General features: G+C 40.7%; 1 protein-coding gene across 13 annotated transcripts in view; it reads left to right on the forward strand.

The window, feature by feature from the left end:
* Window positions 1-10,156: 10,156 nt before the first annotated feature.
* The window catches only part of eps15l1a (epidermal growth factor receptor pathway substrate 15-like 1a), a 395,032-nt gene continuing 380,607 nt past the window's right edge, over window positions 10,157-24,581 (forward strand). For 7 of the 13 annotated variants that reach the window (XR_015751883.1, XM_087976201.1, XM_043720772.2 and 4 more), the window contains exon 1: window positions 10,158-10,260. Coding sequence is in view for 12 of the 13 variants with exons in the window: in XM_087976201.1 (XP_087832327.1) it covers window positions 10,234-10,260 (27 nt within the window). In the remaining variant the exon portion in view is untranslated. Of the gene's footprint in view, window positions 10,261-24,581 lie in introns of all 13 variants that reach the window. The other 6 variants (XM_043720767.2, XM_087976202.1, XM_043720771.2 and 3 more) reach the window with 1 other exon arrangement.

Below are 24,581 nucleotides of genomic sequence, written 5' to 3' on the forward strand. Positions count from 1 at the left end.
GTGTGGAGTTTACACATTCTCCCCGTGTCTGGGTGGAGTTTACACATTCTCCCCGTGTCTGGGTGGGTTTTCTCTGTGCGTTCTAGTTTCCTCCAGAGTCCAAAGATGAGCAGGTTAGGTTGGTTAACCACAGGGAATGCAGGGATACAGGGTTACAGAGATAGGATGGATCTGGGTGGGATGTTCTTTGGAGGGTTGAATGGCCTGCTTCCACAATGTAGAGATTCTATGCTTGTGCAGAAGAGAATTAATACAATGGTTCTACAGATAAGAAATTTTAGCTACAAGGTTAGATTGGAAAAACTGGGATTTTCTCCTTGGAGCAAAGAAGATTTGGTAGATATGTACAATATTGAGGCAAGTTTGAATAAAGTAGACAAAGAGAAGCTGGTCCCAGTGACTGTTGGCACAAAAATTATAGAGTCTAGCTTTCAGATTTTGAGCCATAACCTTGGGAGGTGTGGATAGAAAGAGTACTTTCTTTTATGCAATAGCAAAGATGATCTGGAATTCAGTAACTACAAAACATTATGGAATTGGACTCAATCAGTGATTTCAAAAGGAAATTGGATGGGCACGACTCGCATTTTATAGCTCTTACTCATTGTTTTGTCACCTTTTGTTCATGGTTTTTCAAGTTCACCAGGATCTTTGCTCAGTTTTGAAATTATTGTATGTCTTTTCTTTTGGTTTTATGTTGTCTTTGATCTCTTTAGTTAGCCATATCATTTTTTTTATAAGTGGAACTCTTTTCATCTGGTTGTGTGACATTAAGTGTGTTATTTTAAAATCTTCCACTGGTATTCTGTTGTCTTACCTTTTGTTTGTATTGATCTATGGGATGTGTTTGGCCAGGTCAGTACGCATTGCTCATTGCTAATTGCCCTTGACAAGCTGGCTCAGGACCATCTTTTGAATCGCTGCAGTTTGTGGCTTTCTTGCCCATTTGCTTTCTATGTTCCTGTTGATGGCAGAAGTCACAGATTTGGAAGATGCTTAACATATTCGATGTAAAGAGATGAAGCTGCTATTCTTTTTCTCTCATCCATGGATTCCCCCATTTGCCTGTTCATCTCCTACTTCTAATTTATGTTGTTCGTATTGATACCCCTCTATTGGGCATAGTCTTCCCTTTGAAAAAGAAGTACGGGATAAGATGGTAGGGTACATGTGCATCGGTAGAGGAAGTTAATGTTTTCAAAATATTAACAAATAGAAACCTCACATAACTTGACTATTGAGTATTGCCAGGGATAATGTCTAGGTTTTACTGTCTATGTTATTTGGAGATTTTCACTCTTTCCTCTTTTGGGGAAACCCATCTAAATGTGAATTTGGCTGAAATGTGTAAATGCTTTGAACTGCTCTCCCTGCTGCCCATTTTCTAAAAAAAAGTTCTGTCTGACTTATTCCATATCAATTGTCAATGTTCATTTCTCTATTTCTGACAGCATTAAATATTAATTATAATGCAGTTTAATATGGTTGCTATTTGTGTATGTTGTAAAACTCATAAATCAAAGGCAAAAAAAAAGCAGAGGAGATTTGCCCGAACAAATTACTGCAGCTGCTGGAATCTGTGCTGTTACTTCCTCAAAAAACTCAATCAAGTTTGTGAGACATGATTTCCCACGCAAAAAGCCATGTTGACTATCCCGAATCAGTCCTTGCCTTTCCAAATACGTGTACATCCTGTCCCTCAGGATTCCCTCCAACAACTTGCCCACCACCGAGGTCAGGCTCCCTGGTCTATAGTTCCCTGGCTTGTCCTTACCACCATTCTTAAACAGTGGCACCACGTTTGCCAACCTCCAGTCTTCTGCCGCCTCACCTGTGACTATCAATGATACAAATATCTCAGCAAGAGGCCCAGCAATCACTTCTCTAGCTTCCCACAGAGTTCTCGGGTACACCTGATCAGGTCCGGGGGATTTATCCACCTTTAACAGTTTCAAGACATCCAGCACTTCCTCCTCTGTAATCTGGACATTTTGCAAGATGTCACCATCTATTTCCCTACAGTCTGTACCTTCCATATCCTTTTCCACAGTAAATACTGATGCAAATTATTCAATTAGTATCTCCCCCATTTTCTGTGGCTCCACACAAAGGCCGCCTTGCTGATCTTTGAGGGGCCCTATTCTTTCCCTAGTTATCCTTTTGTCCTTAATATATTTGTAAAAACCCTTTGGATTCTCCTTAATTCTATTTGCCAAAGCTATCTCATGTCCGCTTTTTGCCCTCCTGATTTCTCTCTTAAGTATACTCCTACTTCCTTTATACTCTTCTAAGGATTCACTGGATCTATCCTGTCTATACCTGACATATGCTTCCTTCTTTTTCTTAACCAAACCTTCAATTTCTTTAGTCATCCAGCATTCCCTATACCTACCAGCCTTCCCTTTCACCCTGACAGGAATATACTTTCTCTGGATTCTTGTTAACTAATTTCTGAAGGCTTCCCATTTTCCTTTACCTGAGAACATCTGCCTCCAATCAGCTTTTGAAAGTTCTTGCCTAATACCGTCAAAATTGGCCTTCTTCCAATTTAGAACTTCAGCTTTTAGATCTGTTCTATCCTTTTCCATCACTATTTTAAAATGAATAGAATTATGGTCGCTGGCCCCAAAGTGTTCCCCCACTGACACCTGTCACTTGCCCTGCCTTATTTCCCAAGAGTAGGTCAAGTTTTGCACCTTCTCTAGTAGGTACATCTACATACTGAATCAATGGAAGGAGATTGGACAGACTACGGTTGTTTTAGTGGGTGGCACGGTGGTTAGCACTGCTGCCTCACAGCGCCAGAGACCCGGGTTCAATTCCCGCCTCAGGCGACTGACTGTGTGGAGTTTGCACGTTCTCCCTGTGTCTGGATGCTGCCTGACCTGCTGCTCAGGTTTCCTCCCACAGTCCAAAGATGTGCAGGTCAGGTGAATTGGCCATGCTAAATTGCCCGTAGTGTTAGGCGGGTCGGTGTGGACTTGTTGGGCCGAAGGGCCTGTTTCCACACTGTAATGTAATGTAATCTAAAAAAGCAGATGAGGCTTTAGGAGGGTGGAGCAGGGTGACACGATTGAGATGAATAAAATTATGAGAGGCGTAGATAGGGTAGACAGGATAAAATGTTTCTCTGTGATGGAAAGATAAATGACCAGGGGACATAGATTTAAAGTAACAGGTAGGAGTTTTAGAGAATATGTGAGAGAAAAAACATTTTCACCCAGAGTGTGGTGGAATCTGGAACACACTAGAAACCTACATAACATTTAAGAAATGTTTTGATGTACATTCATAATGCCAAGACATACAAGGCTATGTGCTAAGTGCTGGAAACTGGGATTGGAGTAGTTAGGTGGTTGTTTATGATCAGAGTTAAAAATCACACAACACCAGGTTATAGTCCAGTAGGTTTATTTGGAAGTACTAGCTTTCGGACCGCTGCTCCTTCATGAATTTTATCCACGCCAGTCCAACACTGGCAACTCCACATCATGTTTATGATCAGTGCAGACATTTTGAGAAAAATTCATTCACAGGTTGAGAGTGTCATCAACAAGTTCAGCAGTTATTGCCCATTCCCAATTTGCCACAGAGCAGTCAAGAGTCAATGACGCTACTGTGGGTCTCGAGTCACATGTAGGCTGACCAGGTAAGGAAGGCAGGTTCCCTCCCTTATGAACATTAGTGAAACGGATGGGGTTTTCCCCAACAGTTGGTAATGGATTCATGGTCATCATCAGACTCCTAATTCAAAGATTTTTATTGAATTCAGATTCCACCATTTGTCGTGATAGGGATTCAAACCCAGGTACCTAAACCATTACCTGGGTCTTTTCATTTCTCCGAGGAGAAAGTGAGGACTGCAGATGCTGGAGATCAGAGCTGAAAATGTGTTGCTGGAAAAGCGCAGCAGGTCAGGCAGCATCCAAGAAACAGGAGAATTGACGTTTCGGGCATAAGCCCTTCTTCAGCAATGAGGAAAATTAGGAAGGAAAAGGTCCAAGGAACCAAGGACATGCAGGTCCTTGGACTCCTCCATCGCCAGACCATGGCAACACGATGGTTGGAGGAAGAGCGCCTCATCTTCTGCCTGGGAACCCTCCAACCACAAGGGATGAACTCAGATTTCTCCAGTTTCCTCATTTCCCCTCCCCCCACCTTCTCTCAGTCAAATCCCTCAAACTCAGCACCGCCTTCCTAACTGCAATCTTCTTCCTGACCTCTCCGCCCCCACCCCACTCCGGCCTATCACCCTCACCTTGACCTCCCTCCACCTATTGCAATTCCAACGCCCCTCCCCCAAGTCCCTCCTCCCTACCTTTTATCTTAGCCTGCTGGACACACTTTCCTCATTCCTGAAGAAGGGCTTATGCCTGAAACGTTGATTCCCTGTTCCTTGGATGCTGCCTGACCTGCTGCGCTTTTCCAGCAACACATTTTTAGCTCTTTTCATTTCTCACCAATGTGTTTGAATGTGTTGAGGAAATTGATGCTCACTTGGCTTATACCGTATGTTTAGATCTTCAAAAAAATTGACAAAGGGCTATATAGTCCAATTTAGATAAGAGGTTTAAGTGGACAGATCCTGGATTGGATGAAGAATTAATTGCATTCATGTAGGCATTAGGCATTAGTGTGAGAATGTTTACTCTTCAGTATCCTTCTATTATCTGGGAGGTCTTGCAGCATAGTATTAATGTCACTATCTCTGGGCCAGAAGTCTGCATTTGACCCCCATACCAAGAACTATTGGCCATGGAAAGTATGTTCATAAAGAGTCAAACAGACAGGTTGTCTGCTTTTAAATCCTTCCAAATATCTGATGGAACATCTTATGAGCAGAAGAGTTTCCTGGCCTGCTATCCTACAGAAGGCAATGGTAAACTACTGCAATTATGTTGCTCTTAAGTCTGGGCCAACCCAATGGAAGTCCATGCCCAACTTTCAGAAATGACAGGGAAGAAGAGACAGACAGATCTATACATTAAAGATCTAGGTGAAGGTTTGAGGAACTCTCTACAAGTTATGGATGACACAAAGATTTGAACTGAGAAAGATGTGGAAATGGCTATAGGAGATGACATGTAATGTAAACCAATACAATATGCACATACATTGGACTAACAACATGCATTTCTGCACCACTTAGGGTTCCAACTTGGTCTGTTGAGCAGGAAGGAGACTGAGGTGTTTAGGAAATGGGTCTCTGAAGATTCAAGACTTGTGCAGAGTCCATAACAAAATAATTCTCATTTGTGTTTCTTTAAGTTAAGATGTATTGCTAGACTGAGCCAATATAAAGAGCACTGCTGTTCTTCGACAAGAACCTAGTAGGAATGATATATTCAGTTTTGATCACTTCAATAAATGATACAGAGGGTCTGAAAAATGAGTTTTTTTTTAATCTCTACTAAAAAGGGTTTTCTTTATGCCTTCTTTTCCAACATCTTTTAGAAGAAGGATTAGATTTGATGAACCTGAGACTTCTTTCCCATCAATTTCAATGTTTATAAATAACCTAGATTTCCTCAATCTGGCACTGTGGGTTTTGCAAATTATTTCTGACATCTTTTCTGTTGCTTCTGTCACCTTAATAAATACATTATCAGCACTCGACAGAAACATCGAATGCTTTGAATTGAATATTAGCAGGGAGATGGGAACCGAAATTGTAGTTCGAGTATACAGGAGGTTGAGAGTAGTGAAGTCAGAACTAAGATTTCAAGATTGTAAGAAGGCACCAGCAAGCAAGACTTCAATGCCAGGAGCATCCAGAATAAGTTGGGTGAACTTGCAGCATGGGTTGGTAGCTGGGATTCCGATGTTGTGGCTGTTTCAGAGACATGGATAGAGCAGGTACAGGAATGGTTATTGCAGGTTCCGGGTTTTAGATGTTTCAGTAAAAACAGAGAAAATGGTAAAAAAGGACGTGTTGTAGCACTGTTAGTCAAGAACAGTATTACAGTTGCAGCAAGGATGTTTGAGGGCTCATCTACTGAGGTAATATGGGCTGAGATTAGAAACAGGAAATGAGAGGTTTCTATAAGCCTTTGAATAGTTTCAGAGATGTAGAGGAAAAGATAGCAAAAATGATCTTCGATAGGAGCAAGAGTGACAGTGTAGTTGTTATGGGGGATCTTTAACTTTCCAAGTATTGACTGGGAATACTATTGTTCAACTAGTTTAGGTGGGTCGGTTTTTGTTCAATGTGTGCAGGAGTATTTCCTGACACAGAATGTAGACATGGAAATGTGTTGCTGGAAAAGCGCAGCAGGTCAGGCAGCATCTAGGGAACAGGAGAATCGACGTTTCGGGCATTAGCCCTTCTTCAGGAATTACAGTATGTAGACAGAATGTAGACAGGCCAACAAGGGGCGAGACCACGTTGGATTTGGTACTGGGTAATAAACCCGGCCAGGTGTTTAATGAGCACTTTGGTGATAGTGACCACAATTCAGTTACGTTTACTTTAGTGTTTGAAAGGGATAGGTATATACTGCAGGGCACGAGTTATAGCTGGTAAATTACGATGTGATCAGGCAACATTTAGGATGCATAGGATGGGGAAGGAAACTGCAGGAGATGGGCACAGTTGAAACGTGGAGCTTATTTAAGGTAAATATGTACCTGTCAGACAGGAAGAAAGTTGTTGTGCACAGGAGCTGTTGTTTATTAAAGAAGTCGAATCTCTTTTCAAGAGGAAGAAGAAGGCTTATGTAAGGATGAGATGTGATGGCTCAGTTAGAGTGATTGAAAGTTACAAGTTAGCCAGGAAAGACCTAAAGAGAGAGCTAAGAAGAGCCGGGAGGGGACATGCGAAGTTGTTGGCGGATAGGATCAAGCAAAACCCTAAGGCTTTCTACATGTATATCAGGAATAAAAGAATGACTAGAGTACGATTAGGGCCAATCAACATAGTAGTGGGAAGTTGTGCGTGGAGTCAGAGGAGATAGGGGAAGCACTAAATGAATACTTCTTGTAAGTATTCACACTAGATAAAGACAATGTGGTTGAGGAGAATACTGAGATACAGGCTACCAGACTAGTTGGGATTGAGGTGCATAAGGAGGAGGTGTTAGCAATTCTGGAAAGTCTAAAAATAGATAAGCCGGATAGGATTTATCCTAGGTTTCTCTGGGAAGCCACGGAGAAGATTACTGAACCTTTGGCTTTGATCTTTATGTTGTCATTGTCTACAGAAATAGTGCTAGAAGACTGGAGGAGAGCAAATATTGTTCTCTTGTTCAAGAAGGGGAGTAGAGTCAACCCTGGAAACTATAGACCTGAGAGCATTACTTCGGTTGTGGGGAAAGTATTGAAAAGGGTTATAACAGATAGGATTTGTAATCATCTAAAAAGGAATAAGTTGATTAGTGATAGTCAACACGATTTTGTGAAGGGTAGGTCATGCCTTACAAACCTGATTGAGTTCTTTGAGAAGGTGACCAAACAAGTGGATGAGGATAAAGCAGTTGATGTGGTGTATACAGATTTCAGTAAGGTGTTTGATAAGGTTCCCCACGATAGGCTATTGCACAAAATATGGAGGCATGGGATTGAAGGTGATTTAGCAGTTTGGATCAGAAATTGGTTAGCTGAAAGAAAACAGGTGGTGGTTGATGGGAAATATTTATCCTGGAGTTCAGTGACTAGTGGGGTACCACAAGGATCTGTTTGGGTCCACAGTTGTTTGTCATTTTTATAAATGACCTGAACGAGGGCATAGACGGATGGGTTAGTAAATTTGTGAACGATACTAAGGATAGTGCCGAAGGATGTTGCAGGTTACAGAGAGACATAGATAAGCTGCAGAGCTGGGCTGAGAGATGGCAAATGGAGTTTAATGCGGAAAAGTGTGAGGTGATTCACTTTGGAAGGTCTAATGGTAAGATTCTTGGTAGTATAGATGAGCAAAGAGATCTCGGTGTCCAGGTACATAGATTCTTGAAAGTTGCCACCCAGGTTGTTAGGATTGTTAAGAAGGCATACGGTGTGTTAGCTTTTATTGGTAGAAGCATTGAGTTTTGGAACCATGAGATAATGCTGCAGCTGTACAAAACTCTGGTGCAGCCACATTTGGAGTATTGTGTACCGTTCTAGTCACCGCATTTTAGGAAGGACGTGGAAAACCACAGCAGGTCTGGCAGTGTCAAGGAGCAGGAAAATCAACATTTTGGGCAAAAGCCCTTCATTAGCTTGTCCATGCTGCCAAGAAATCCTCAATTAATCTACTCCCATTTGTCAGCACTTGGCCCATATCCCTCTAAACCCTTCCTATTCATATACCCTTCTATATGCCTTTTAAAATGTTGTAATTGTACCAGCCTCCACCACTTCCTCTGGCAGCTCATTCCATACACAAACCACCCTCTACATTAAAAAGTTGGCCCTTAGGTTCCTTTTAAATTTTTCCCCTCTTACCCCAACCCTGTGCCCTCTAATTCTAGACTCCCCCAACCCAAGGAAATATCTTGTTTATTTACCCTATCCATGTTCCTCATGATTTTATACGGTCATCCCTCAGCCTCCGACACTCCGGGGAAACAGCCCCAGTCTATTTAGCCTCTCGCTATACCTCAAACCCTCCAACCCTAGCAACATTCTTGTAAATGTTGTGGTTCTGTTTGGCTTGTCCTATAATAGTAGTGTTGTCCCAGTTGAATTCATGTTGCTTGTCAAATTCAACCCAAACTCTGGGTCAGATATTGGATGACACCTTTGTAATCATTAAAAACACAAGCACTGAGGATGTCCAGCTGTCCACCACAGATTCAACCAATAAGCACATCGACCTGGATCCAATATACCGGCCACTGCAGTGGACAGCTGGAACTGACAACTGGAAGCGGCAGATACAAATCACTATAAATGCCGGAGGAATCATCACAGAAGCGCTTCACAGGAGGCTCCCAAGCACTGAGGATGTCGCCTAGACAGGGGACGAAACGTCTGCAACACAAATTCCCAGCTCGGCGAACAGAACCACAACAACGAGCACCCGAGCTACAAATCTTCTCACAAACTTTGAATTCTTGTAAATCTTTTCTGAACCCTTTCAAGTTTCACAACATCCTTCCTCCAGGAGGGAGACCAGAATTACACACAATATTCCAAAAGTGACCTAACCAATATGCTGTACAGCCGCAACGACCTCCCAACTCCTATATTCAGTGCACTGACCAATAAAAGCAAACATACTAAACATTTTCACTATCCTAAATACCTGCGATGCCAATTTCAAGGAACTATGAACCTGCACTGCAAGGTCTCTATTCAGCAACATTCCCTCGGATCATATCATTAAGTGTATAAGTTAATGAATTTGCCATTCCAAAATGCAGCACCTCACATTTATCTAGATTAAACAACATCTGCCATTCCTCAATCCACTGGCCCATTTGATTAGGATCCTATTGTATTTTGAAGCAACCTTCTTTGCTTTCCACTACACCTCCAATTTTGGTGTCATCTACAAACTTACTAACAATACATCCTATGCTGACATTCAAATCATTTATATATTTAATTGTCAGCATCTGAGTAACACAATGTCCTTTGATAGTTAATATTCTTCCCTCGTTGTCCTGAAGGTATGTTGATAGACCTTCCGGATGAATTGCTGCAATCCTTGAAGTGAGAGTTGCTCCCATGATGGTACGGGGTAGGGAATTTCAGAATTCTGTCCTAAAAACGATGCTGGTACACGGACAAATGCTCAATTAGGATAGTGCATGCACAAAACCCCATGAGGTATCCAGCGTTTAGTGCAATCATCACAGTGCACAGTTTATTGGAAATATTCAACTGGTCAAGCAACGGAGAAAAGAAACTGAGTTAACATTTTAGGCAGATGACCTTTCGTTAGAACACCGAGTATTTCCAGCTTTTTCTGTTTTTGTATTAATTTCTCAGCACCAGCGGGTTTTTTTTTTCGCTTCTGGTTTGTTTGTTTATGTTTCAAAAGCTGGTTTGAGAGCGATATTTTAGGGACACGCTTTTTCCTAAAGTATAACTCAGTGCCTTTTGACAGCAACTTCTGCGCACACACGGGAAGAGGCAATGTATCAGTCGGCCCACAGCGCGTGCGCGGGCAGCGCGTCAGGCACAGCCCCCAGCGTGTGCGGGGGCGCGCGCGCGCGCGGACTCAGGCCTGTGCGCGCATGCGCGGGCGCGCGCGCTCCCTCCCTCCCTCTGTCCCCGCGGTCTGAGCGCGGCTGCTGCTCCGCGGGGAAGATGGCGGCGCTTGTTTCCCTCACTCAGGTACCGAGGACGATCTAGCTGCTGGGTTGGGGTTGGGTGGGTGGTGAGTGGAAGGGAATAGAGGGCGAGCCCGGGTCGGCGGTAGTAGACCTTGAATCCCTCCCTGCGCCTAAGCCCGAAGCCCCTGGAGCGGGGTCTTCGAGTAATTTCGCTGTCAATGAGAGGCTAATGGAGAGACGGCTAGGCCGCGGCCGGGGGTGAGCCCGAGCGGGTGGGCGACGGGCGGGAGGATGAGGTGGGTACAGGTCTGAATGGTAGCCGCGTCCCCAGCCCGCACCGGCCTAGCAATAGCTCCGGGCCCCGCTCCCTCAGCAGAGATCCTCGGCTGTGTGAATGCAGAGCACGCTCCCTTATTCCCTTTCCTCTTCTTACTGTCACTCATGAGTATGGGGTCTCCCTCCATCTGCTGCTTGTTTACAATCAGCCTGCTGTGTGGAGGCTTGGTGCGTCTGCACTTGCTGCACTGTCTTCCACTATTCCCAGCGGAAGTCTGCATCCCTGCCCCCTCATGTGTATACTTCCTTAGATATTCCCAAGACTGATGCTTCCAAAAAAATACCCACTAATCGGTGTTTGTATCGCCTTTCTCATGTTGGGACGTGGATCTAGAGTTTTCCCGCTTTGCTTCCTTTCATTCCAGCGAGCAGTAGAAGTTGACTGAGAAATTATCATTGTCCCAGAGCACCATGTAGACGCTCACAAGGTTATATTTTCAGCTGACTCCTTCGTCGTCTTCTCCTGAATGTGACAGCTTGCTGAGATGGAGTTTCACAGGCACTTCTCAAATGACTCTGCAAGTGTCCATTCTTCAGATCAGGAAGCAGCGTTGGTGATTGTTGTGCTATTTGACAGGGATGGGTTTTCACAACTGAGCCTGACATCCGAGCAAAAGAAAAACCTATATAAAGCATAAACAGCCAGCAGGGGTCACTGGACAATTGGCTCACGTTTTTCTTGCCTTTGCCTGAAACCATTCTTGTAGACCCATCGTGAATATGATTCAGGTTAATTTAGCTTGTGAAGTTGGTGGCCTGATACCAGACAGGCAGGCATTTTGCAATAAACATGAGGTAGGTATTGCATAGTAGTACTGCTTACAAGAAGTATTGGCTCAGGTTCGGTGCTAGAATTTCTAAGAGTAGAATGTGGTCTGAGGTGCACAAAATTTGACATTGACAGAGATCTTAAACATGATTTGGCATTGCTGCAATTGCGTTTATACCAAATAATATCATTTGTATTTTGGGCAGTATATTGTGGTCTAAGTCTGAGAGAGATTCTTTCTGGTTTTGTTGGTTTGTGAGTTGTGAGCAGTCTTGTGCACAGGAATGTTGTTTGTCACATTTGATATTTGGAATTTGCTGTGCAGTTATCATTTTATATTAATCATGATGATGCATTCATATTGATGTGTATACACAGGGGTTTGAATTAGTAGATGGTGCATGTATTAGAGATAGATAATAAATTTTTGGGTGTTTGGTTAAATATCAATATTGAATTAAAAACAAATGTTGGCAGCATCGATTCAGGTAGCTTTTGCAGGCAGAGAAACAGTTAATGCTTTAGACTAACAACCTTTGAGTGTTTACAACTTTTTCTATTTTTCCCATTCTTGACATGAGAGTGGGAGAAGCAGTTTATACCAGAATTATTGTTTTCCTGTCAACTAGGAGATAGATTTCCTTGGTGCTGAAGGCAATTTTGATGCATAAAAGATTTTTATGCTTGCTACACTAACTTAAAATAATTCTTTCTGTCTACCTGGTGAAGTATATACAGTCAAAAGGATACTTTTTAAAAATTAATTTTGTGAATTGATTATTTATCTAGATAATTGAATTCTGATTCAGGCCTGCAGGACCTGATTAACAAGCTGTGGTGACTTATCTGTGTTGCTTTTTATTTTCATTGATGGTCATTCATGCCTATTTTCTGACAGTGTATGTTACTTCACATCTGATGAAACCTTTGTCATTCTCTGGAAAATAATCAACAGATTTAACCACATTGTAAGGTTCTCGGTTCTAAGGTGATTTAAAGTTTGCTAGGGTTTGGCCCTTAATTTTTGTTCTGTTCAAAGTTATGGAACATTGAGACTTCTATATATTTCTGAGGACTACCTCTGAATTTGGAATGAATTTTATCCGTGTCTTGTGCATATATATGCTAGATAGAGCTTTTGAATCTGTACTGTTTACATTGCTAAAAAGGACTGCTATAGGTAGTGACATAGAATATAAATACTTATCATACAATCTTTTCCCTCTACATTTGCACATGAAATTTGAGAAGTATATTAACTTTGTTAAAACTTGTAGGTCAGACAGTTGTAGCATTAAAACTTGAATAAATTGCAGTAAGCAATCTAGTGTGAAGGCAAACTATGAGTGGAAGATTTTAGATTAGTGGTGCTGGAAGAGCACAGCAGTTCAGGCAGCATTCGAGGAGCAGCAAAATCGACGTTTCGGGCAAAAGCGTTATGAGTGGAAGAAGCAGTTTATACTTGAATTGTTTCACAGTTATATCTCTTGCGATCTGTAACATGCCTCTGGCATAAAATTTGTATTAATGTAAAAACTGGTTGAACTAGCACTGTGGCTAAGAGTCTGCTGATTTAACGCATTGGTATTAGGAATACTCAGTGGAAGTTAATTGATATGCTGCTTATGCACCAGATTCAATGTGTACTGTAGCTATTGTCTGCTAATAGAAATGGAATCTAACTTCTTAAAAAATAATCTCTTTGGTGAATCTTTAATATTTTGAACTCCCAGGTATAGTTTCACACTACAATAGTGAAGCATTGCTCTGGAAGCTTGTGATTTAAAATAAGTCTGTTGGACCATAACCTGATGTTGTCTGACTTCTGACCTTGTTTTGGAGAAAGTTTAAAGAATTTATTGTACATTGAAAGTTCTGTAGTAAGTCAATTATAAATGTCTGATTCTCAGTGGCTGGGAAAACTTAGTTAAATAGTATTAGCCAATCAATGCTGTGTGTGTGCATCTCCAGGTCCTGTTTTATTTAATGGCCTTATAATCCTTCATATACTCATCAACTTGGTAGTTTCACTGCAAATACTAAATTGCAGTTGGAATAGGAGAGATATATTGGAGTAATTTGGTATTGTGTAAGACGCTGAGTGCTCCTTTACAGGGAGGAGATGTTTTGTGTGTGTGTGCGTGTGTGCGCACATGCACAGACCTGATCATAAAAATGGGCAATAAAGGTGATGTGAGTTATATGCAACTTTCTTGCATTGTGGCTCATTGGTTTCTTTGTCTAGCTGTCTGGCTATTGTACTCAGTCCTGCACATTGTAGAAACAATTTAGGGTCTTCATGCATGAACTTAGCAGTTAAGCATTCAAATAATGCTAGTTGTGAGAAGACAGCAACTTCCATTTAAGTTTTGCTGAATTTGTAAGGATTGTAAATTCAGTTAAATAAATGTTGAAAATAATTCTGATTCGTTATTGAATTGAAGAACTGCTACAAACCACAAATTACTTTTGCAGCCTGCTAATTTGTTACCTACAGGATGCAGTACTTTGAGTTTTGTGTTTAATTTAGAATTAAATAGTAATACAAGCATTATCTCCCTTTTGTCTATTTTCCATTGCTTTTTCTCTCCTCATCGGGAGAGGAAGAGTAACTACCTTATTTAATGTGATAACTATTTAGCACTGGAGGGGAAGAGAGGTTTACTAAGCAGTCAGATCTTTCCCTGACTTTCTTTTAAAGTTTTAAAGAGAATTTTCATTTATACTTTCTCCACACATTGGTGAAGTAAAACCCCAGCAATGAGTTTATCGGAGTGTATTACTGTGTTGTTATGCAGGTTATGTTTCAACTGAGATTTTTGAAGGAGGGGATGAGAGAGGTTTAAGACGGAAGGAATGAAAGAGGGATTTGAGAAGTGACAGGTTTAGTGGGTGAGGAGGAATGTGGAAGAGAATTCAAACACAGAAGGGGAAGAAATAGAGTTATGTGGTTCACATTTCAAGTAAATAGTTAAAAACAAAGCCTGTTGGTGTATTTTGTTGTCAGTGAGTATCGTCTATTGTAGCTGTCTCTGTCAGTATACCACTTTTCAACTCTTTACAGCTGAAAGAGTAGCTGTTCAAGCTTGTTAGTTCAGACTGGCCCTGGCAGATGCCAGGGAAAAGGCTGATCAGTTACTGATGTATTTTTGAGAGAAAGAAAAATAACTAAACTGCAAATCTCAATGTGACCTTTCCCTCTATTTCATCTCTTTGAAATGAATTAACTTCTGTCAGGATAATTTTCACTCTGAAGTAAAATCATTGGACTCATGTTAACTCTGTTTCTCTTACCAGCGATGCTATCAAACCTGCTGAGTTTGTCTAGCACTTTCTATTTTTATTAACTATCTTTCATGACTCCATATAACAGTAATGTTGACTGGTTGTTTAACGGCATCACAGTTAAATCAAAGCCTTATCCAGTGTTCACGTGAAATTAATGTACGTACATCAGGTGAAGTGAGAGTGACTGCCCTTAACATCAAGACCACACTTGTTATCAAGGCGCCCTAGTAAAATTTGAGTCATTTGGAAACGATGGGAAAATTCTCCACTGGTTGGAGTTTTACATGACACGTAGAAAGATGTGTGTGGTGTGGTTGTCTGTCACTTCAGCTCAGGACATGTCTGCAGGAATTCTTCAGAGTGTCTTTGGTCCAGCGATCTTCAGCTGCTTCATCAATGACTTTCTTTCCATCATAAGGTCAGAAGTGGTACTAAAGTACCTATTCAAGACGGCTCGGGGAATCCCTGATGGACTTGACCAGTCGCCTGTCTTGGTTTATCCCAGAGATCGTACTCTGAGGTAGTCTGGAATATAAAACTATTACAGATGGTTTGGTTTAAATTTACCAATGGCGTCAATGTTACACTAACATAGATACGTACAAGCCAGGCTTGAGCTTTAGCAGCGTAGCGGTGCCAGCTGTTATCCCTGAGAGCTCTGTCAGTCTACCCCCCCCCTCCCTTATTGTTGAAAACAAGCTATCTTCAAACAGAAATTGGTACTAAAATTACAAAAAATCCACATTTTCTTAATCAGATAAGCAGCAATAAAACGGCAAAAGTTTGCTGAGGAAGAGAAATTCATTGACCGGTCTGACTAATTAAGCAACATGCACATCAGAGTGGGAAACCTTGATTCAGCCAGGCCCCAAATGGTCGATTGCTTTGGCTTGATAACCTTCCCCTTTAACAGTACATCATAACGAGGGATGAGTCAAAACTGTGTGGAAAGGTCATGAGGTAACCTTGCTCAGCTAACATGTCCAATATCATTGTCCTACAAAATGGCTTTACTTATAAAATCATCTTGGATTCCTAGAATGCAAATTCAATTCATAACCTTCCCAGATCTCGAGCTCCAGGGAACAACAAACAGACATTCAATCCACAACAAGCCACTGTTCACTCAAATCAGACCACAACGGGCTAATCTTTCCATATATCTCTCGCTCTTGCTCTTGCTCTCGCTGTCCCTTGAACCCTTCAGTCAGTGAATGTAATTTACAGAAGAATGTTTTTTTCTCTCGCTCACACGTGAGCATCTTCCAAGTTTCACCCTTCATGTTTTCCTAGCCTTTACGGGTAATGAGACATTCACTTCCCACAGCAGTCAAGATGAGGGAGCTGAGCTTCATAAATTGAAATCTGTTCAGTGTGGTATACATGAAAACTTATCAGGATTGTTCTATTATGTGCATATTCCACTCAGCTTATTAAGTTACAAGTTATTTTCCTACTTTGCTTTAACATCTTATGGTGTTATGAGTTTAATGTAGTGATGTGTCATGCCAATGCAATGTTACTTGTGAAAGTAACTGGTGAGGAACATGCAGAGAGGCTAAAGAGGGATTGGGTGAGTGGACAAAAACATGACAGGTGGAAAATGATGTGGTGCATTGTGAAGTTATCCTCTTTAGTAGGAAAAACAAAGAAGTTAAATAGTTTTGAATGACCAGTGACTGGGAACTGTTCAGATTCAGAGCTGAAAATGTGTTGCTGGAAAAGCGCAGCAGGTCAGGCAGCATCCAGGGAACAGGAGAATCGACGTTTCGGGCATAAGACCTTCTTCAGGAAGAAGGTTCCTGAAGAAGGGCTTATGCCCGAAACGTCGATTCTCCTGTTCCCTGGATGCTGCCTGACCTGCTGCCCTTTTCCAGCAACACATTTTCAGCTCTGATCTCCAGCATCTGCAGACCTCCCTTTCTCCTCAATGTTCAGATTCAGTCTGACTTGGGTTTCTTTGCAGATGAATCAACTGGTTGGTTCGCTTTTATTACAAAGAATCTCTTTGGGACAGGTGGGATTTGAACCATCTTCCTTCTGGTTCTGGAACGAAAACATCAAGGGTTGCCTTTATTATGTGGGAAAGAACTTGGAGCATAAATGTAAATAAGTCTCACTTAAGGTATTGGTGAGTCCTCATTTGGAATACTGTGTGCAGTTTTGGATGACTTCAGTGAAGAAAGAATTTACTTGTTCCTAGAGGGAGCATAACAAAGGTTCACTAGGTTGTTTCTTGGGAGGAGGGAATGTTCTATGAGGAGAGATTGCAGTGGCTGGACCTAAATTGTTTGGAGTTTAGAAGAAAAGGTGGTGATTTAATTGAAACATTTAATGTATTTCGGGAGCTTGACTAGGAATTGGGAAGGTGTTTCCCCTGGTTGGAGTGTCTAGAACGCAGAAAGTACTTTGACTAAGGAGTTGGTTATTGAGGCTGAAGTTAGAAGAAATTAACTTACCATGGTTGTGAAATTCCATGTCCCAGAGAGTAGTGCATGCCTGGTCATTGAGAGTGCGAATGAGTCAAGAAGCATGTGGAGATGTTGTAGGAAGTGGAATTGAGGTCAGCATCAGTCATCTTGTCAATGGACCAAATGGCGCACTTATTTTTAAGGCTCTTACAGCACTTAACAGGATAGTTGCTGTGAAGGTGTTCCCCAGCCAAGCCTTTGCTTTTTCGAGAATTTAACATTCATGTTGTTCATAAGGGTACAATTTCCTCTGTACAACGCAGTCTCTTATCCAGTTTCTCAACATGGACTTTCACAGTTCAATATAAACTCCATAGTCTTGTTGAATCAGGAACTGCCTATCCTTTTCATTGTATCAACTCCAATGTGGCATATATATTTGAGAGAAGGCTAGATAAGTACATGAAGGAGAAGGGAGTATTGTAGGATGATATCCAGACAGAGTTAGGTGAAGTAAGGAGGCTGCTTGAGTGGAGTGTAATCACTGACACACAGCTGTTGGGCTGAATGGTCTACTTCTGTGTTTTTGTTGAATCTATATTAACTATTAGCAATTTCTTCCAGTTTTTGTTGTTATTACAAGTTTGTGTTTCAGAACTTTGTCTCAATGCATTTATATATCTGAAGTCCAAAATCGATCAGAATCAGTGGAGTTAAACCAAATTACAGTGAAAATGTGCCTGAATAAAACTAATCATTAAAATTGGACTTCCTTTTGTTTTACTGGTAATGTGGTACAAGGATGTAAATAAGTAATGGCTGAGTAGCATAAAAGCTGACTTTGAGTACTGTATATTGTAATTGAAAATATTTATGGCAGCTTCTCTATTATCATTGACATTTAATGCTTTAGTGCCATGGCAGTGCACATTAGTCCTGGACTCTCAATAACTGCAATAGAATTGTGTGTGTGTGTGTGTGTTTTTTCACTTTTTTATTCCCTTTTTCATGGCACATCTTGTATTATGAACATTCTTTAGCCAAGGAAGTTAAATCAGAAATGCCTTTCCTGGCCCATTCTGAGCACTACTTTTAGAATGTGTTCAAAAGTAACCAGGGTAATTGTACTCTGCAGTTCCCTCATTGTGAGGAAGTGCTCTGTATTCCCACAGTAGCCTTCAAGCACCATTTCCATTCAAGATGTTCATGACTAAAAATCAACCCAAGTTATTGATCTTTCTTGAGATTGATTATGAGTCACTCACTATCTTCCTTTCCATTGTGCTTATCATTTCACATTTGTTGTTCCTGTCGTCTTTTGTATAATGCACCTGTAGCAACCGGTCTGTTTTTGTACACAGGTCTCGGCTGCATTTGTTACAAACTGAATATCGGTTCCTTAGTTTGAGCTGAGCTGTAAGAAGTTTGGGATCTGGGGAAAATTCAGGAGTCCCATAAAGCTTAATAAATCCCATTTCGGACAACATTATAATTGTTGCTCTGTTTCACTGGTGTCCTGATAATATTTATAATTATATTACTTATTGTTGGAAAAGTTCCACCTGACTTGCTACCTTATCCCAATTTTCTGATTTTTAAAAATGTTACAGAATTAGGAATGAGCTAAAGAAATATTTGGTTAATTTGATCAGTATAGAGTTGAGTTTTAAAAAGTTTTCTTGGTAACAAAACATGATGTGAACAGATGCAATCAGTGTAAATATCCTCTGAGACCCATAACATGCAGAGGTGAAGCGAACAGCTTAGTCATGAGGCGCGACATAAATCTACTTTTTGATGTACAGATGTAAAATACTTTCAAAATTTATGTATTAAGTAACTTTGCAAGTTATCAGGCAAAGTATGATACTGCCAAATCTATAGCTTCTGGTTACACATTAGCATAAAGATAAAGCAGAAAAATAGAGCTGATGACAATCTCACAAAAATCTTTTGGGAACTTTAGAGGAGTATAGAAGGTACAAGGGTGAGGTGAAAAAGGAAATTTAGGGAAGCAGGATACAAAAAAAAATTAGTCTTTAACATTAAGGAAAATCCCAAAGATATTTGATTAGTGCATTATGGGTCAAGTAAGGAAAAAGTTGGGCCTGTCAGATGTACCTGGTAACATCTTCATGGATGCAGAAGATGTGGGCAGGTTTCTGAGTAAGTATTTTGCTTCTGTCGTTACAAAAAAGAGGGCTGATGCTGATATTCTGGTTAACGAGGAGGAAAGTGAAGTATTAGATGAAATAAGGAGGATGAGAAGGGAAATACAAGGGGAACTGACGTCCTTGAAGGTGGATAAGTACCAAAGCCAGACAAATTGAATCTGGGGCTGTTAAAAGAAGCTGGGAAGGAAATAACTGATACTCAGGAATCATTTTCCAATTCTTACTAGATACAAGTGAGGTATAAGAGGATTAGAGGTCTGCAAATGTTGTGCCATGTTAGAAAAAAGCTGCGATAAATAGACCAAATAATTATCGGCTGGTCAGTCTGACCTTTGGTGGTCAAATTACTAGAATCAGTATTGAGAGACGTGATTAATGGTTTTTTGAAAGGCAATGTTTAATCAGGAATAGTTGTGATAGTAAAGAGACTGCAGGAAATTGGATGTCCTAAGGCTAGGGTGCGATGTCTCTGACTTACAGTAGATTGTGAGGAATTTACATTCCCATCCTTTGCCATTCAGAGCCATTTACATGGCCATCTTTTATTATTCAGTTTCTTGCGCTTCCTACACACTTGCTGCAACTGCAATGCGCCAACTTCTGTGAACAACAACCAAATTTTATTAAGCAAATACAGTACAAACTTTGGAGAAACTCTTAACGCTCTTCACCATGCTTGCGAAGCGTGTCGAGAGTTCTCCCTGAACAAAGAAAACAGTTCTTTTTTATATACAAGATTATTACATCGCAGTCAGTAATGACCACAGTCAGTAATACCCACAACCCTCAGCCACTCTTTCACAGTCACATGCCACCCAAGACTCAATGCAGTGACCACATCATTTCCAGAATCAGTAAAATGTAAATCATCCCTTAATGGTCAAATCTGTTGCAAATCGTTCTTGTTTAAACTACAGAGAGTAGTCAAAATTCCAACTGTAACGTTCTTATTGATTTTAAATAGGATGATGATGCAAATATAAATTATCTCTGAATAATCGGAGATGGCCATGTCAATGGCTCTGAATGGCAAGGATTATGAATGTAAATTCCTTACGATTTACCTGTAAGTCAGAGGCATCCCATCCTAATCTTAGGACATCCAACTTCCTGCAGGTCAGCAGAGCAAATCACAATAGTCAGCATGGTTTTGTTGAAAGTCACATGTTACTTTTCAATTATTTGAGGAAGTAACTGAAATGATTTATGAGGACAATACAATGGATTTTTTCTACCTTGATTTTTAGTAAGGCATTTAATAAGGACCAATGTGGCAGACTGCTTTGAAAAATGAAAGCCCATGGGATAGAGGGAAATGTAGTGCATTGAAACCAAAATTGGCTTAGTGACAGGAAATGAAGGGTAATGGCTGACTATGTTTTCGTAAATGGAAAATGGTTTCTAGTGGTGTTCCACAGGGATCAGTCTTGGGTCCCTTGGTGTTTGTTGAATGTATTAATCATTTTGATTTAAATATGAAAGGCATGATTTGGGTTTAGTTAGCTCAGTTGGCTGGACAACCAGTTTGCAATGCAAAGTGATGCAAACCACATGGGTTAATTTCATACTTGCTGAGGTCACCATGAAGATCTCTCCCTTAGGCCTTCAGTGTGGTTATCCTCAGGTTAAACTCCTCACAGCTTGTTCTCTCATTAAAAAGTGATGGCCCTCTTGGATTATGGTGGTTTTCATGTTTTTAACATGGGAAGGAATCTAGGGAGAGTACAGATCTAATTTACAAAATGCTTCTAGGGCTTGCAAGTTGTCGTCTTCAAAACAGTGGGGTGTGGCTTAACTGAGGTGAGTAAAATAATGACAGATTGGAAGAGTGCACAGGGAGGACCTGTTTCTAGAGATCCGTTACCAGGGGCGTAGATTTAAAGTGATTGGGTTGAAGAATTAGAAGGGACATGAGGAAAAACATTTTCACTGGAGGAGGGATTCTGGGAGTGTGGAAATTGCTGTCCAGTCTAGTGTTAAAATAGAAATGCTTTACTCGTTTAAAAGAAATGTGAATCTGCACCTGAAGCTGTGTAACCTGCAAGTACTGGAAAGTAGGATAATTTATTCAACTGGCGCAGACACAGTAGTTGAATGGCCTCTTTTCTGTGCCATAATTTTCCCATGGTCCTATTTATGGACAATATTTATGGTGAAAAGATGGAGAATGCTGGCATAAATCTGAGCGAAATCCTTTAAAGTTTTCATCTGTTCCCAAATGTGTATTTTCCGACTCAACTATTCCAATGCTGAAATAAAGGTGAAGTGCTGACGAAGCTCAGCAGGTCTGGTAGTTCTGTGGAGAAAGAAAACGTGTGAGCATTTGAAGTCTTTGGAGTTGAAAAGAGTTGCACTCAATAGTATGAAATCTGTTTCCCTCCACAAAAATGCTGTCAGACTTCCTCCAACACTTTGTTTTTATTTCAGATTTCCGTCATCTGCAGTGGAATATAGAACAGTACAACACAGGAACAGCCCTTCACTTATACACGTTATTTCCTTAGTCTAGAAATCCTATGTTTAAAAAAAATACACATCTTGTTTTCAGATCTTTGCATGATCTTGCTGCTCCCTGTCTGTTTATCCTCAAATGTTATAAACCTTCGATCACTACTCTTCTTGAATACTAACATCTTTTGAATCTCTGACTTCCTTTACCCCACACCACTGGGTAAATGCCTTCACTCTCTAAACTATAATTTCCAGAATTCCCTCTGAAACTTCTATTCCTGTGCCCCCCACCCATCCTTTTTAAGATGCACTTTAAAATCCATTTCAATGACCTTATTTAGTGTCTCCCTTGGTTTCATGTGAATTTTTAATCCAGTTGCATTACTGGGAGGTGTCTTTACAAAAGTAATACAAACAAGTATGAACACCAATATAATATTCAATAAATAAGAGAAAAAAAACTAAATAATAACCAAAAAAAAAGAGAAAAAAACCCGACTAACTACTAATCTATCCTACAAACAACTAAAACATAAAATAGGATATTGTACATTACTAGAAATAAACAACAAAATAATTAGGTAACTAGATACATGCTCAAAATAGATTTACATCAAGTCATAATAAAACCCGTATTTATACAGAATTCCTTCTCCCGGGGGTCCCTGAACCAGCCACAACCATTACCACAGCTAGACAAAACCCCTGGATGGTATGGCCGAAATATGTGTCGATATAGTTCAAAAAGGGCTGCCATGTTTTATAGAATAATTCCGTTTTTTAGTGCACCACATTTGTGAGGAAGTCCAGGGGGATATATTCCATGATTATCCTGTGCCAGTTCGTAAGTCCTGGAGGGCCTTCAGCGACCCAATTCACTAAAATATTTTTCCTTGCACAAAGGGAGAGAATGGTAAATCATTTCATCCCGAACACATCCAGGGAGGGAAAGTCTGAAGAGCCCAAAAGTAGTGACGCTGGATCCAATCTAATCTCCGTACCCAAGATCTCTGTCAAGGCATTCGCTACTTTGCTCCAATACCTGCGGATCTTATGGCATGTCCATAGACAATGCTTGAGAGTGCCAACTTCTATTTTACATTTAGGACACATTGGGGATACTCCTGCCTTGAATTTTGCGAGTTGTTCAGGTGCCATATGAGCCCTGTGGAGTATCTTTAATTGAATAGCCTGAGTTCTATAACAAATAGAGATCTTTCTGACATTTTCCCAGATCTCCTCCCACATTTCTAAATCACCTGATGAAGGAACGGTACTCTGAAAGCTATTGTGCTTCCAATTAAACCTGTTGGACTATAATCTGGTGTTGTGTGATTTTTAACTTTGTACACATTTCTAAAGAGATTTCCAACCCTAATTCTTGATTCCAGGTTTTAAATAATTGTTCCATGTCCTTCGATACCTTATTATATAATGAATGATAAAGAGTACTGACTGAGGGCGGCCCCTTCGGCCATAGCACTCTCCTTTCCCTATCCGATTTGTAGGGATTAACTATCAGTGTGGTCTTCTTTTGTAAAGGTCTCGTTTTTGGAAATACCGAAAGAGGTCCCTGTTAGGCAGTCCAAACTTCTGATGCAACTGCTCAAAGGACATCATAATCTCCTCATCGAACAGGTCTCCCAAGCAGGAGATACCTCTGGACTTCCAAGTTTTAAATGTAGCATCTGTCAGCCCTGGCTGAAATCCTGATGCTCTCACTATAGGTGTATAAGGGGAGGTTTTTTGCAGGTTACCCTCATCTTGTCACATTATCCTCCAGGCTTTAATTGTATTTAATACAGTAGGGTGTTTACAATAGTCCATAATAGCTCTCATCTTATCCATAAATAAAAGATTGATGAGGGAACATTTTGCTTGGGAGGTCTCAATATCTAACCAGATTAGGTCTCTTGTGACCCACAATCAATCAGCTACATAGGATAATAAAGAACTCAATTGATACCTCCTGAAATCCGGAAAGTCCAGTCCTCCCCTTACTTGTGGAAGCTGCAGCTTTTCTAATTTGATAAGGGGCCGTCTATGATTCCAAATAAAGGAGCTGAGCCAGCCGTAGAGCTTACGCAACGCATGTCTCGGCAGCATCAGGGGGAGCGTTCTCATAGGATATAGAAGACAAGATAGAATATTCATCTTAACTAAGGCTACTCTGCCTAACCACGATATTGGGAGATCTCCCCAGCGTTGAAGGTCCTGCCTCATTTTCTCTAATAAGTGTGTATAATTGGCTTCATGTAGCTGACCAAATACTGGAGTGATAAAAATACCTAAATATAGAAAACCTTCGCGTGACCACTGAAATTGGATACACTAGTAAAACCTCCCAAAGGCATGACCTCTGATTTCATAAAATTAATTTTATAACCTGAGAACATACCAAATAGATTGACCACTTCAATTTGGCAGGGCACGGATATCAAAGGATCACTTAAGAAGAGGAGGACATCATCCGCATAGAGAGTGATTTTGTTTGCCCGATCCAACCCTTGGAGCCGTTATGTTAGGGTCACTTCGTATAGCTTCCGCTAGTGGTTCAATCACTAGCGTGAAAAATAATGGTGAAGGAGGACAGCCCTGACGAGAGCCCCTGCCAATACTAAAACTATCCGAACCTAAACCATTGGTGATCACCGCTGCTTTGGGATCATTGTTTAATACTGAAACCCATTTAGTAAATACCATTCTGACACCGAACCTTTCCAGTGTATTAAAAAAAGATCATTCTACCCAATCAAATGCCTTCTCTGCATCCAAGGAGACAACCAAACCTGGTATTGTTCCCTGTTGACAGGCTTGTATCATATTTAAGACCCTTCTAATATGACCTGCGGCCCTTTATAAATCCCGTCTGGTCCTCTTTTATGATGTATGGTAAGACCTTCTCCAGTCTTAATGCTAACATTTTGGAAAGAATTTTGAAATTCACATTTAG

Source organism: Chiloscyllium plagiosum, unplaced genomic scaffold, assembly GCF_037043375.1.
Source record: "Chiloscyllium plagiosum isolate Xiang-an unplaced genomic scaffold, Cpla_swu_hap1 HiC_scaffold_28, whole genome shotgun sequence".
NCBI classification, from domain to species: Eukaryota; Metazoa; Chordata; class Chondrichthyes; order Orectolobiformes; family Hemiscylliidae; genus Chiloscyllium; species Chiloscyllium plagiosum.